At 49.0% G+C, this 15208-nt stretch overlaps 1 protein-coding gene across 2 annotated transcripts; it reads right to left on the bottom strand.

Annotated features, from left to right (window-relative positions):
• Positions 1-711: 711 nt before the first annotated feature.
• On the bottom strand, positions 712-13746 carry RFC2 (replication factor C subunit 2). Of its 2 annotated transcripts, XM_043914942.1 has the most exons (11): positions 13582-13745; positions 10332-10401; positions 9514-9555; positions 9100-9206; positions 6687-6788; positions 5312-5412; positions 4376-4533; positions 4067-4132; positions 3744-3824; positions 1845-1958; positions 712-1122 (listed from the first exon to the last, which is right to left on the bottom strand). In XM_043914942.1, exons 1-11 carry the CDS (start codon positions 13686-13688, stop codon positions 1012-1014), a joined length of 1059 nt encoding a protein of 352 aa, XP_043770877.1. In that variant the 5' UTR covers positions 13689-13745; the 3' UTR covers positions 712-1011. The 2 variants fall into 2 exon arrangements, with proteins under 2 accessions (XP_043770877.1, XP_043770878.1); XM_043914943.1 differs by lacking the exon at positions 3744-3824 and having other exon boundaries at positions 13582-13746.
• Positions 13747-15208: the final 1462 nt, after the last annotated feature.

Genomic DNA, 15208 nt, shown 5'->3' with positions numbered 1-15208 from the left:
GACACATGCCTAACCCCACCCAGGGATTTGCCTCAGAACAATCTGGGAGTGGGGTGGTAGGGTTGCTGGGTGGGAATACAGAAAGAACAAGACGGGAACGTGTTGGTAAAACTGTTAAGATGAGTTATGTGAAAGTTCACCATTTCATTCTCTGTATTATCTACAATAATTATTTTCCATAATTTTTAAACATGTGGAAAAATTTTATAGCTTTTTGCCAATAAACAAACAAAAAAGCAATTCTACAAAATTCACTGGGAAATTCTAAAGCAACAGATACACCCAGCTACACAGAAAACATGACCTGGAGGGAGGTTCCTCTGCGTCTATCTGCACTATCCTCCTCAGTGACTTTTTTAAAAAAAATTTATTTATTTATTTTTAAAATTTTTCTGGCTGCCCCTCAAAGCATGCTGGATCTTAGTTTTCCGATCAGGGATCGAACCTGTGCCCCCTGCAATAGAAGTGCAAAGTCTCCACCACTGGACTGCCAGGGAAGCGCTCCTCGGTGATTCTTGCCAAGCCCTTTCTGAAGGACTCAGGGCCCTGGGCTGTTCTGAGAGGCTGGTAAATTACAGCAAACCCTGCCTCACCTTGTGGGATTGTCCTTATGGCTTCTAGAAAAACTGAGATTAGCCTGTCCAATCTATTATCAAAACCACCCCTCTACCTGCAGGACGCTAGGGGTGCACACGGGAGACAGGAAGCTGGTTTTCCTTGTGGCCTGGCACTGCCACCTTTCTGCCACAAAACTGTAAGCTTTTATTAGTAAAATGCCAACACAAGCACAGACTGGGGCCACGTCCTGGAGGGTCTCTTCCCACCCTCTCACCCCATCGTGAGTCTGAGGCTGAGTGTGAACACTCCACGAGCAGGGGAGATGTGCTGGAAGCGAGGTGAAGACCAGGAAGATGCGCTCCAGGGTCGGTCCAGGGCATCACTTTTTCCGAACCAAAGGCTGTGACTCTCAGCAATAAGGACTTTCGTAACCCAGCAAGAGAGGCTTCTGCTCTAACTGGCCACTGGGGCCATTGTCTTCTGACACAGCCTGGCCAGGAGCCCTGCCATCTGCAGAAGGGAGTTCACACCTTCTGCTATTTTCATATGCGTGTATCCAATTTCCTGGGGGGAAAAAAATCCAACTTAAATCTGGTTAATAAGTGAGGGAAGAGTTTTAATTTTTAAAACCTGAACATCTGAACCAAAGGTTTGCTCAAAATTGATGCAGGGAACTCAAACCAGCTGGAAAATGAGCTTTGAGAAGTTCATCTTGTTTCCTAAAAGAATACTGATAGTTCTTTAATGGGTGCATGCGTGCTCAGTTGCTCAGTCATATCTGACTCTTTGTAACCCTATGGACTGTGGCCTGCCAGGCTCCTCTGTCCAGGGGATTATCCAGGCAAGAATACTGGAGTGGGTTGCCATTTACTCCTCCAGGAGATCTTCCCTATCGGGGATCAAATCTGTGTCTCCTGCACTGACAGACAGATTCTTTACTACTGAGCCACCTGGGAAGCTCTTTGATGGGTACTGCTAAGAAAATGAAAAAAAAAAAAAAAGCCAGACTGCATTTGTCAACAGAATGCACCCAAGAGGTTGAATTTTACTCTTATTTAAGTTACATCTCACTTACATGACAAATAAATAAATACCTCTCTCATGAACACAGCCCTCCCAGGGAACATTAGGTCACTGCCTGGCAGGACTGGCGTAAACAAGCCCCTAGCCCCCGGGACGACCTGCCATTGACTGAGCATCTTCCAGGCGCCTGGCCTGTGAGTGAAACAAAACCTCAGCGTGGCCCACATGCTTGCAGGGAGAGGCACTGCTCTGCTCTCACTGACCTTGATAAACTCCAGTTTCAAGTATTCTGCCATCTGGAAGGTTTTACACACTCGAAAAATGTTGCTGATGATGTCTTCTGGGGAATAGCCAAGATGCCACAGGTGAGCAAGGATCTGGACAAAAGAAACCACGTGGAGGCCGTGTAACTGCAGACGACAAGGATACGTTGGGGGGGACGGGGTGCAGCTAAACCCAAATCAGGGTTGGCCCGTCACACGGCTGGGCGTGGACAGACCATCTGAGACAGCACAGGTGCTTCTGAGAATCAGCCCGACGGGGCAATCCGGCTGGAGGTCCATGCCCTTTAGGTCTTGCGGCGGGGGTGGGGGGGTGGGGAGGGTAATCCATGTTCCCAGCAGGCAAAGAGAATACTGCAAATGTTTTAAACCCTACTGCAAGACAGGTCCACCACCGTGCCCTGTAACGTCTTAATCCAAGGCTCTTTTATTTTTTCCTTTCCTTGTGTTACTGTTTTTTAAATTGGAGGACAATCGCTTTACAATGTTCTGTTGGTTTCTGCCATACAACAATGAGAATCAGCCACAGGTATACATACGTCCCCTCCCTCCAAGGCTCTTAAAACGCCTTATTAACCATCCCAGCAAGCACCCTGGAGTGACTACTGTGCTGAGTTATCACTTGTGACACACACTCACAGCACGGTTAGGCCTGAACACATCCTGACCCGGGCAGAGATGACCACAGAGGTCGCAGCCTCCTGCCTTCTCAGCCGCAGGCCCCAGTTCCAACCCCCACCCCACCCCACCCAGCTGCAGGGCCTGGAGTCAGTTGCCTTGGCTCCCTGGGGTGCATTCAGGGTTGGGGAAGCTCCATGTCTATAAATCTGATGGCTCCCTCCTGACTGTGTGGCTGGGGGTCTGCCTCAGTCTCCCGGCCTCATGCTCATTTCACGAGAGGTCTGCATCCATGTGTGCTCAGTCAGTCATGTCCAACTCTTTGTGACCCCATGGACTGTAGCCCTCCAGGCTCCTCTGTCCATGGGGATTCTCCAGGCAAGAATGCTGGAGTGGGTTGCCATTTCCTCCTCCAGGGGATCTTCCAGGTCCAGGGATCAAACCCACGTCTCTTGCATTGGCAGGTGAATTTTTGACCACTGAGGTCTAGCCCTGCCCTAAATCCAGTCAATTTCTAGCTTGGTTTGGTGGCAGTAGAAGAAGGAAACCGGCTGCAATCAGACCAATGGCCTCAGATCACACCACTGCCCCCAGGTGGACTGGAGGGTCACCGGAACCTCAATGACGCCCCTGGAATGGGCTCACAGGACCAGGCTCTGGGTCCCTGAATGTCCATTCCCAGGCTCTTCAGAAGATAGGGGGGCACAGCCCCCCTCCACAGAGAGAAAGTTGGCTTCTCTACAAAGCAAGGAGTTGGGGACTTCCCTGGTGGTCCAGTGGTAAAAATCCGCCTTGCAATGCAGGGGATGCGGGTTCAACAGTTGGTCGGAGAACTAAGATCCCACATACCTCAGAGCAACTAAGCCTGCATGTCACAACCAAGACCCAACACAGCCAAATAAATAAATATTAAAAAAAAAAAAAAATAGGTGAGGAATTAGGCTGTTCTTTCCTCATGTCCTTGGTGGACAAATTCCTCTTATAGAGAATCTAATTAGAGTAGAAAGGCATGATGCTGAATTCCAGGTTGATTACTTTTAAGCTATGTGATTTACAGTAAGGCGTCTAGCTTCTGAGCCAGTTTTCTCACCTGTAGAGGGTACCCAACTCTTAGCATCAGTTAGCATCAGTTAGAGGATACCCAACTCCTAGCATCAGTTAAGAATGAGATGGAGTAAAGTGCCCAGCCCAGGGAGCACCCCCTCTGCCCTTCTCAAGGAGCCAGAGGTTTCCCCCGAGTCAGGAAAGGGTGAGGAGACCTACCTTGTAGGCCTCATCAATGTCGGCACTCACACAATGCTGGATCATCTCCTTTACCAGCAAGGGGTGGGGCTCGTCACAGACCTGCCCAAACCAGAAAGAAGGGCCCGTCAGGGGTGGACAGGGCCCATCCAAGGGGGAGCCCTGGCAGACCCACATCTGGGCATCCTAGGTAACCAAGGTCTTCACGTGCTGTCTGCATTGTCTCCAGCAAGCAGAACCAGGTTTGGGACTGTCTCTCTCACCACCTAAGTGAAAGCTGGGCAGTTCCACCGGCCCGGCAGGTAAACCCTGCCCTGGTGACTGATGGCCACGCCAGCTCTTACCTTGAACACATTCTCACTGTTGATGAAGCCAAATCCCGAGTAAGTAGACTGCAAGTTGTTCAACGCCTGCCAAGGAACAGAAACACGGCCAGGGGGACGACTGAGTCTCTGCCCGCCCCCGCTCTCCTCTTGGGAGTCCATGTTTAACCCCTTCCTCGCAGGCCTGCTCCCCCGAGGCCCAAGGCCCCCACCAATGTGTCGGGTCAGCGTCCCCTGGTCTATTTTCGTCCCCGTGCAGCAGTCACCTCCCTCTCCCCGTAAAACGAGGGGCGTGGCCAGCCCGGGAGGCGGAGCGGCAGCCGCACGCACCTGCCTCATGTCGCCCTGGGCGGTGAAGATGATGGCTTCCAGCCCGTCGTCCGTGTACTGCACCTCCTCCTTCTCGATGACGCTCAGGAGCCTGGCGAGAATCTGGGCGTCGGTCAGCTTCGTGTAGCGGAGGACGGCGCAGCGGGACTGGATGGGCTCTGGACCAGACGGGAAGGGAGTCAGGCTCCGGGGCCACGCACAGCTGGACGCTGACTGTCCTTTAGTTACTGGGAAGCGGCCGCACGATGCCCGTGGCCCAGCAGGGCGGACGGCACTCCCCACACCCAGCAGGCGCTTAAGGGGAACTCGGCAATCAGGGCTCGACTTCAAACATCAACCAATAAAGGCCCCAGCCTGCACTGCCTGGGCTGACCCTTCCCGGAAGGGGAAAAGATCTTCGAGGAGAGAGACATGCACGCGCCACGGCCCGCAGCAGGGTCACTCCAGCCCAGCTGAGCTCCGGAACCACCCTGTACACTGTGTGTGTGGGCCCTTCTGGGCAGGTCACCACCCAGCCAGTCGGGGGAGAGCACAGGGCACCTGCCCGGCTTCTTTAAGCTTCCCTGGGAGACTCGGACGCACATGAAAACCGCCAGGCGGACGAATGCGGAATTCTGGGAGCTGTCCCTGAATGTTGGTTCAGACTGACAAGGGCGACTCCATGCTCTCCAAGTCCCTGGTGGGCTTCTTTCTGATCCATCCTATTCTGCTGCCCTACTGGCTCTCCTCAACATGTTCTGATCCATCGTCTCTGCCTGCCCAGGCAGACCCTTCAGCCACCCGCTGAGGTCACAGTACACCCCTGACCCTCATATGTAAACCTCAGCCGTCTCCACTCTCCAAACGCCCCCATCTGGTACCATGCCTTCTCCTCTGCTGCTAAAGAGCCCACGTGAGCGCCACATGGACCCCGAGCCACGCAGAGCTGACGCTCACCTATGATTTTATCTGACGCGTTACAAGCCAGAGCAAAGCGGGTCGTCTTGGAGTAGATCTCCATGGTCCTCCTCAAGGCTTGCTGCGCTCCGTCAGTCATGCTGAGAAGAAGAACACGGGGCGGCCTGCAGCTGAGACCCAGACCCCCTCCAAGGGACCCCGGGAAGCCTGCTGTCCTGACTGAGCACGCTCAGTGTCCCTCCGGGATCCCGTGTGGGTCTCACGCAGGCAGGCTGCACATGGACAGAGCACATGCTGCCTGGGATCGCCCCGAAGCCCCTTCATCTGCTCGTGTGGGACCTCTGGGCTCATTATCTGAGCCTCAGTGTCACCACCCGTGAGGAGACAATGCTACTGCCGGCTGCAGAGGGCTGGCATGACGAACAAGACAGTAACACACATAGTGTGCAGCAGAGAGCCTGGCGTGACGCGGGCACAGACATCTAAGTGCTGGATAAATGCTACTGCTGCAAGGGTTACAGTGAAACGGCTAATGCTACGTGAAATGGCCATGATGCAGCCCCAGGATGGAACAGGATACAGCGATTAAAAACTATGTTGACGACAAGATTATAACAGCACGGAACTCTACTTTTGATAAGAAAAAATCAGGATATAAAAATTATACTATTATCATCCCAATTATGTAAAAGCGCATAGTGTAGAAAAACTGCAGATGAAATCAAGCAAGACTGTACTCATATTTTCTAAAATTTCTTCAAAGAACACGAACTACTGTTATTTTTCTAAATGTCACCTAACAGTCCTTCATTTATACCGGTAATGAGTGCACAACACCATGAACGGACTCAATGCTCAACGTCACTGAAAGTGAAAGTTGCTCAGTTGTGTCAGACTCTCTGCGACCCAATGGACTAGTCCATGGAATTCTCCAGGCCAGGATACTGGAGTGGGTAGCCTATCCCTTCTCCAGCGGATCTTCCTGACCCAGGAATCGAACCGGGGTCTCCTGCATTGCAGGCGGATTCCTTACCAACTGAGCCACAAGGGAAGCCTACTCAGTGTCACTAATGGTATACTTTATTTTTTTATTTTTATTTTTTTTTAATGGTATACTTTAAAATGATTGGCAATGCTAACTTTTCTGTTAGTTGTATTTCACCAAAAAAAAAAAAAAATCATTTAAATTATGCACGTCAGTGATGCTGGAACAAATGAACTGTCTTAGATGGATGTTTGTAAGTTACTTAATTAAGATCAGGTTTAAGGCTCAGGCCCCTATGGGATAGCTTTTCAAGATGTGATGAGCAAATTGACCACAGAAGCGCAAAAGCGTGAGCTTTTCCTCCTAAGTTAGTAAATCCAGGCAGGAGACTTGGGGGTCACGGTGACGGGTTCTCGGCGAGGCCCCTACCTGTCTGCTTCATCCAGGATGATGATCTTGTGCCGTCCTTTGGGCAGGGTGACTTTCTGTTGGGCAAACATTTTGATTTTGTTCCTCACAACATCGATGCCCCTGGAACGATGAGCCACAAGGTTATTGTCACTGAGACCAATTCAGTCACCTCCACAGGGGGACTTTCAACCCTCAGGACACCACCATGGACCCAATTTTAGTTTTTAAGTCTCTTTTTTTGGGCAACTCTCACTATAAGGACTGACATTTCATTACTCTTATTCCTTCTTGGAGGTTTTCTGAAGAACAAAGGAGAAAAAAAATTTACTTCCTTTTGAAAAATGGAATGAAAACATATTTTATCTTGCAATTATCATATGGGTCCACTGGACCCTTTTACAATCTAAGATAAATTTTGGGGATCTCCATAATCTTACATCTCCCATTCTGTACCTGGAAACATTTGCTATTTCATCATCCCAGTAATTGTTTCATCATTACTCATCAATAGTTCCCAACTATGCTACAAAAGACTAAAATAATAAGAAAATGAAATGCTGATGGAATTGCTTAGAATATTGCAATATTGAGGGGAAAAAAACTGTTACTAACTATTGCCCCATCCCTCAGTTTCTGATTGTTTTGTGAGGTTCTACATTATCTTTAGAAGATGCAAAAGTAGTTCAGATACACCATCTGAAAGCTATCTTTGACCATAGTGGAAAATTCAAAATTTTTCATTTTCTACCCATGTCAGAGAAATGGCAGAGGAAGATGTTTCATCATTATTAGACAATCAGAAAATGAAGCAGTGAGACAGGAGTCTAGACTCTGATGATGATGGTGAAATTGATCACGTAATTTCAGAGTTTAAGAGTCCTCGGATGCCAAAATCCTCCATGAATTTTCTCAAACTTAAGAATCGAGGAGTGGGACTTCCCTGGTAGTCCAGTGGGTAAGATGCCGGGCTGCCAGTGCAGGGGGCCTGGGTTCAGTCCCTGGTCGAGGAACTGGATCCCACATGCCGTAACTAAAGACTTCGTGTGCCTCAACTGAGACCCGGTGCATCCAAATAAATTAATTAATTAAATTAAAAAAAAAAAGAATCAAGGAGTGAACATATTTCTAAGGACAAAACCTAAACATATTTTCATCCAGTTAGTCACTCAACAGGAAGGACTTAGCTCCCCAATGTCTTATAAAAAGAACACAGACCATCCCGTTTTGCTAAAAGAACATTTGACAGTGTTCATTCATCTTTGATGAGGTTTGAACACCCACATCTACATACAGTCTGTAAGCGATCAAAAGCTGAAGGCAGGTGTGTTTGACAAGGTGACTGGAAGGAAATAGATGATACAGGAACAAGAAAAAGCCATGGTACTCATCACTCTAATAAATCTAAAATTACATATATTTGCAATTATGGGCTATCCTCTCTTCAACAAAATTAAGAGCCACCAAAGTTTTCGAAACTAGTGAGTTTGATGATACATGGGTGAGAAGAAAAGAAGGTAACGGTAAGCTTGAACCAATTTGTATCTGCTACCTGGAACTGGCATTCACAAAAAGGCTCAACTGCAGGCGTGCTCCTGATAGCTGATGAGCTGCATTCAGAGCCTGTTTCAGGTCTACACACATCATCCAAACCAGGAAAACATTGCAGAGTGAAGACCCACGTCCTCAAGGGAACAGCCAAAGGCAGACTTTGCAGACATTTTATTCAACAGGCCCTCACTTCATAATCCTCAACTATCCCGTATCTAAAAAGTAAACTGGGGAGGCTTCCCTGGTGGTCTGGTGGCTAAGACTCCAAGCTCCCAATGCAGAAGGCCTGGGTTTGATCCCTGGTCAGGGAACTACTGAAGACTGTGAAGGCAGGAGGAGAAGGGGACGGCAGAGGATGAGATGGCTGGATGGCATCACCGACCTAACAGACATGAGTTTGAGCAAGCTCCAGGAGATGGTAAAGGACAGGCGTGATGCAATCCACGGGGTTGCATAGTCAGACACGGCTGAGTGACTGAACAATAACAGGGAACTACATCCCACAGGCTGCAACTAAAGTACCCTGCATGCCGCCACGAGGACCCAGCACAGCCAAATAAATAAATATATTTTTAAAAAATGGTTAAGATGGTAAATTTTTTTTAAGATGGCAAGTTTCATGTGATGTGTATTTTAGCAGAATTAAAAGCAATTTTTAAAATCTCCCTTAAAAAAAAAAAAACTAAAGCAGTAAGTCAAGTGCCTATGATGCCACATCACCAAGCCAGCAATCCCGGTTCTCTTTTGTTGGAAAGATTAAAGGGAAACATAAAGCCGGCGATACCAGCTCTATGTGCTACAGAGATCTGAAAATCAGCTGTTTCTATGACAACTCAAAATGTACAACATGCGCTACCCTTCAGGCCTAACTTCCAAGGTGTACCTGTCGTTTGAGGCATTGAGCTCCAAAACCGCATCCTTGAGGGCCGGGCCCAGCAGGGCTCGTGCCAAACACAGGATGCTGGTGGTCTTGCCGGTTCCCGGGGGGCCCTAGGAACGAGGTCTCCAGTAAGTGCTTCGACAGAATGAAGGTAACCAGAACTCCCTCTTCACTGCTCACCACTGTACCCGCTCACCCCCGCCTAGAACTGTCCCGACCCCAATCCGCACACACACCCCATCTCTACAGCAACCAGCCCGCAGGTGGGAGGGAACTGTCTCCTGTGGTTGAGGGGAGTGGTCTGGGCTCTGATCATGAGTCTCCTTGAGGAGGAAGCTCCGTGCACAAGAATGTATCTAAGAGGGGGGTGAAACCCAGACTCCAGGATGTCCCACAGGGCCAGGACCCGGTACTCACAGCGATAATGATGTTGGGCACGTTCCCTTCTCTTGCAAAGACCTGAGGGAAAGAAAGTTCGTGAAAACTGGTTCACCTGCCAACTTGACCAGCCAGGGCTGGTTTTCACGTTTTTAAAGCCTTGTTTAAAAAATAAGGAATATTTGGACTTCCCTGGTGGTCCAGTGGTTGAGAATCTGGCTGCCAACATAGGGGACATGGGTTCAATCCCTGCTCTGGGAAGATCCCACATGCCACGGGACAACTAACCCGCTGAGCCACAGCTGAAGCCCAAGCGCCCTAGAGCCCCCGCTCGCTGCAACCAGAGAAAAGGCCCAGCACAGCAACAAAGACCCAGCGCAGCCAGAAAGAAAGAAACATTTTTAAAAAAACTTAAAAAAAAAAAACCACAACAGAATATTTGACAAAGACCTTATATGGTTTCAAAGCCTAAAATACCTATTCACTGGCCTTTACAGAAAGCTTGCCACTGATGCTTCTGAAGAATACAAAACAATCTGGTAAGTCCTCTCCAATGAGCCAGCCTTCAAACATTTGAAGTCACACACTCCAGCTTCTAGATTTCTCTCCAAACTGAATATCTCCCATTCCCTTAATTCTAGATTCGTGGCTGTCTTCCTCCAAATGCCTTGAGCTTATCAAAGCCACAATAGTGAGATGTTTAAGATCATCTTTCAGGGACTTCCTTGGTTAAGACTCCACGCTTCCAATGCAGGGGTTAGGAGTTCCATCCCTGGTTGGGGAGCTGAAATCTCACAGGCTGCATGGCATGGCCAAAAAATACAAATAAAAATCAATCACCTTAAAAACTCACTCACCTCCAGCCTGCTCACGGTGTCTTCATTCCCAACAATTTCATTCAACTTCACTGGTCTGTATTTTTCAACCCTGTTTTTAAGAAAATGCAGCAAGATGTTGACAAGGCTATTTTCATGCTACTCAAAAAGAAGCACAAAAGGGCGATGCTGGGAGCTTTGTCAGAAGACGATATACTTTCAGTAAATATACAGCAAATGGTTGCAGGTTGTAAGAGGTGTCCTAGTGCTGCTTGAAAAGTCAACTGCATGTGAATCGTGTACCAAAGGCTTCAAACCCGCCACAGCAGAGAAACACCTGTTGATGCTGGAGCAGGACCAGAGCTGGCCGTCTGGAGCAACATGGCACTGTGTGGCATCACAGTCTTCCCATCACAACACAAGTCCGGGGCACGTGGCACTGACATCACTTGCTCTGACAGACACCGATGCAGCCGAGCCCCCTTCTCACCCCTCACCTGGCAATGTCTGCAGACTCATGCCAGGGGCCCAGCAGGGCCGGCTAGACAGAAACCACAGTCTTCTCCTGTCATCTTTTCAGGCTGTATGGACTGAACAGGCTGGTGGCCTTAGGACAATGCTTCTCTTTCTTTCTTTTTTTTTTTTTTTTAAGGTGAGGTAAGCCATTCTGTAATTTTTCCCAGTCTTATAATTTGAAGACTATGCTTAGCAATTTTCAATAACTTACGGAACTGTGCTATTAAATTGTCATAGAGTTTCATATGGAAATAATGGAACGTGGAAAGAATGCAGTGTAGCAGGATTGCAGTTAGATGATGGCACTGACTGAATGATCCTAGGAATTTCAACTCTATGAAGACCTAATTTCCTCAGTTAGAAAATGAAAAAAACAAAAAAACCCAAAAAACTTGTGTCCATTCTCACAGATTATGAATTCTTCGATGTAAAGTATCAAGTAAACCATAGACTGATATGTATAATAACAGGATAATAAAATTTCACATAATGCATACTTAGCTACTGGGTGCCTTAGTGACATAGTGAAGTCGCTCAGTCGTGTCCGACTCTTTGCGACCCCATGGACTGTAACCCACCAGGCTCCTCCATCCATGGGATTTTCCAGGCATGAGTACTGGAGTGGGTGGCCATTTCCTTCTCCAGGGCGCTTCTCTTTCTTAAAAAATTAATTTTCTTTTGACTGCATCACATGGCTTGCGGGACCTCAGTTCCCTGATCAGGGATCAAACTTGCGTCCCATGCACTGGAAGCTCAAGAGTCTTTACCACTGGACTGCCAGGGAATTCCTAATACTTCTCTCTTTTAATTAACAAGCAAGCTACGTGATGAGAGAAAAGTGACTTTCTTCGGCTCTGAGAAAATAAGTGGAAGCAGACTTGCAGTGATCTGACCATCAGGACTCCGTCTGCCCTTCACTGTACTCCCTGATTCACTCTGAGCTGGTCCCCCTCCAGGTACTGGTCTTGCCCCAAAAGCAGCTGGACACAAAGAAACTTGTTTGCCACGTACTGCAGAAAAAAAAGGGACAGCTCTCCTCCAGGGTCAGCAGATGAGAGCATGCTTGATCCTACTCATTTACTCTTCACATGCAGCCCCCCTTTACCAAGTGCCGCGGAAGAAGTCAGAACTCTCAGGAGGAGAAAAGTAGAAGGTGCAGAGATGAACAAGACACGGTTCTTGCTATCAAGGGCTTTCCCACTAGAGGGGAGATAGAGCTTAGCAAATTCTATGACAAAGCTAAGCTGCTTATATAAACCACAGGCTGCGGAAGTCGGGGGGAACGAGGACTCGTCACCCTGGGTTGTTTGGAGCTGAAATTTGAGCTGGACTTTGAACGAGACAAACACACGCTCCTCAAGGGACTTCTTGGCTGGTCCCCATGCCTGAAAGCTCTCTCTCCGCATGGCCACATGGCTTACTCCCTGAATTCAGGTCTTTACTCAAATATCATCTCATCACAGGCCTTCCCTTACCACCACAGCTATTTGCGCCACAGAGCCTGTCACCATCAAATACTGTTGTTGTTCAGTGTCTGAGTCAGGTCTGACTCTGCAACCCCAAGCACTGCAGCACGCCAGGCTTCCCTGTCCACCATCTCCCTGAGTTTGCTCACACTCATGTCCATTGAGTGGGTGATACCATCCAACCATCACAACCAGTCACCTCCTTCTCCTCTTGCCCTCAATCTTTCCCAGCATCAAATATACTATATGTCTACTTGTTGATTTTTCATTTTGTTATCTTTCTCTATCAAATGTGAGCTCTGTGGCAACACAGTTTGCTTTGCACACTGCATATCTTTAAGCATCTAAAATAGGGTTGTGCCTGAAATTTACAAGGCAAACCACAGATGTCGTTTTAACACTTTCTCCTAGCCACGTTTAAAAAGGTAAAATTGGATGTGCTTAATTTTACTAACATAATTTAGAGAACCTAATATATTCAAAGTATTATTATTTTCAACATGTAATCAAAAGTACTAATGAGATTTAAAAAAAAAACTAAGTAAGTCCTTGAAATCCCGTGTATGCTATACACTTACAATCCATCTCAGTTCGGACTAGCATCATCTCCAGTGCTCAAGTAGCATGTGGCTAGTGGCTGGGGGACTGCACAGCGCAGCATATATATTCCAATAAATTATACTGCCCTTCATTTAGATATCTGTTCTCACCCAGAAGTGGGGTGGGCTGGAGGGATGGGAATACACAGCGGGGGCAGGGAGGAAACCATTACCACGCCCAGTGGAGAGAGTTGTGAGAGGTGCGCACAGGGAGCCGGACCCCAGCAGAGAGCCTGCCCCACACCTGCGCCAGTGGCGGGTGACTCCCCAAGTCACCATTTCCTCCCAGCTCCCCAGGATGCTGCTATTTAAAGTGAGCAAGCCACGGAGAACAGGCCGGTGCCTTCTGCAACACCATCCCCGATTCCGAACCTGCGTCCGACACCTTCCGCCCAGCGATCATCAGAGTCCCAGCTGGCAGAGCGCCTGGTGCAAGAGTGGGTGGTGGCCGGGGGTGGCTGTTATCAGTTAGCAGTGTTGTGATCAAAACGCCGCTTCCAGAGTTCAGACTGGCCACTCTGCACCCCAGGTGGGCTCAGCGACCCACAGCTCTTGCCGCCTTCAAATAATAACCCACTGGACATCACCCTGGGACCTCCTGCTCTGCTCAGGTGAATGAACTCCCGCCCCTGCGTCACCCTGGGACACACGGCCCGCCGCTCGCCCACCCGCACGTCCAGGGGCCCCATCGTGGATGGCCTGGGTCCTCACCACGGCAGCTCGTAGTGGCCGGCGCTGCCGGGGGCCTTGCTAGGGCCTGGAGCAGCGTCCTGGGCCCCGCATTCGCCCATGCCACCACCGCTCTCCTGCGCCTCCATTCTCGCGCCGCCTTTTCCCGCCACCGTAGACCCCGGCCCGTGACGTCATCACGCAGGCCCCACCCCTATTTCCGAAGGACGCTGGCGCGAACGGAAGCCGTGGGGCCGCCCCCTCTCGCGCCTGCGCAGAGGGCCCTGCCCGGGCTGGGCGCCCGTTGCTATTGGCCGCAGTTGCTATGGGAGACCTGGCGTCCGGCCTCCAGAGTAAGAGGAAGGCCAGACCCGACTGCGCGGCTTTTCGAGATCGCTGGTCGCTCACGGGAAGGGACGTAGGTTGGTTTTCGTCTTTGATTTGTCTGGGAAGCCCTCTCCGCGCGGCACGTCGGGAAGCGCTGTGCTGAGATGGGGCCGCGCGCCGGCAGGCCTGGAGGGGTAGGAGCATCCTGCCTGGTGCGGGTAGGAGCCGGGGCCTCTGGACCTTCCCGCCAAACTCAGGACCCAACAGCGAACACGCACAGGGACTGACGTCCTGCGGTCTTGGAAGGGGGAAGGCCAGAGCTGGGACGTGCTCTTGCCCAGTTTTCCCGATTGCCCAGAATTCCCCTAACGGAACACCGGCTTCCACTGGGTGGGCCCCTGCACTCTGGAACTTGACGTTTACTATCAGGGAATTCTCACAATGCTACAACATGGGACGTAGTCTCATTTTGCTGGGAAGAAACTGTCCCTCAGTAAAATGTGACTCAATTGCATTCCAGAAAAATAGGTACTGCATATTCACAAGTGCTTTGAGCATTCTTTTGGGCTGATTTTCTACCTGTTGAACTAATCTTTCTTCCCATAGCCTAATTGTCAATATATAACAATAATAATGACAAATAATAAAAATAACGAGTAGTGACTATGTTTACTGTCCTCTATTATGTACTAGTCCCAAAGTGGGTACTCATAGTATCCTCGTTTTACAAGGTGAAGAAACAGGCTTGAGAATGATTAATTTGTCTGGTATCATGGGGTTGTATGTGGTGTAGCCAACCCACCATGTTGCCAAAAGAGTTCGTTCAAAATTCTGTTTTATTGCACTTACCATATTGCATCATAGTTTCAAGATAAAATCCGACTTTAATGTCTGAACTGGAGAATTCCCTGGCAGTCCAGTCTGGTTAGGTTTCTGTGCTTTCAGTGCCGGGGGCCCAGGTTCAATCCCTGACTGGGGAGCTTAGATTCCGCAAGACTGCCACTCAGCCAAAAAGAAAAAAAGTCTGAATTGAAGAAAAGGATTGGAACTTCTTTATCTCTATTCCTGTTGTTTAGCACAAGTCTCTGTAAGTGTTCAGTATGCGTATCTTTAATGAACAGTAAGGATCCATGTTTCCACAACAGCTTGGGTCAGCTGTGAGGAACGGGGTTGCTTTCTTCAGAGAGCTGATTAAAGCCTCATGGCTGTTTTCTTTCATTATGAGTTAAAATCTGTATACATTACAGAGAGACAACCTTATCTTCTAGGCAGTTGATTGGTCATTCAAATAAATATGGGCTCCAGAATCTATGAAGGCTTCCCTGGTGGCTCAGACGGTAAA

The sequence above is a fragment of the Cervus elaphus genome, chromosome 10, assembly GCF_910594005.1.
Source record: "Cervus elaphus chromosome 10, mCerEla1.1, whole genome shotgun sequence".
NCBI classification, from domain to species: Eukaryota; Metazoa; Chordata; class Mammalia; order Artiodactyla; family Cervidae; genus Cervus; species Cervus elaphus.
Note: the sequence above shows the minus strand (reverse complement) of the source record. Positions and strands in the feature narration are given on the sequence as shown.

Excerpts from the sequence above, each read along its gene's own strand:
- RFC2 (XM_043914942.1), bottom strand. The coding sequence starts at position 13,688 with ATGGAGGCGCAGGAGAGCGGTGGTGGCATGGGCGAATGCGGGGCCCAG. Across the intron at positions 4,133-4,375 it reads CCCAGGGCGACATGAGGCAG|GCGTTGAACAACTTGCAGTC; the intron begins GTGCGTGCGGCT and ends GTTCCTTGGCAG. Across the intron at positions 3,825-4,066 it reads ACAGTGAGAATGTGTTCAAG|GTCTGTGACGAGCCCCACCC; the intron begins GTAAGAGCTGGC and ends TGGTTTGGGCAG.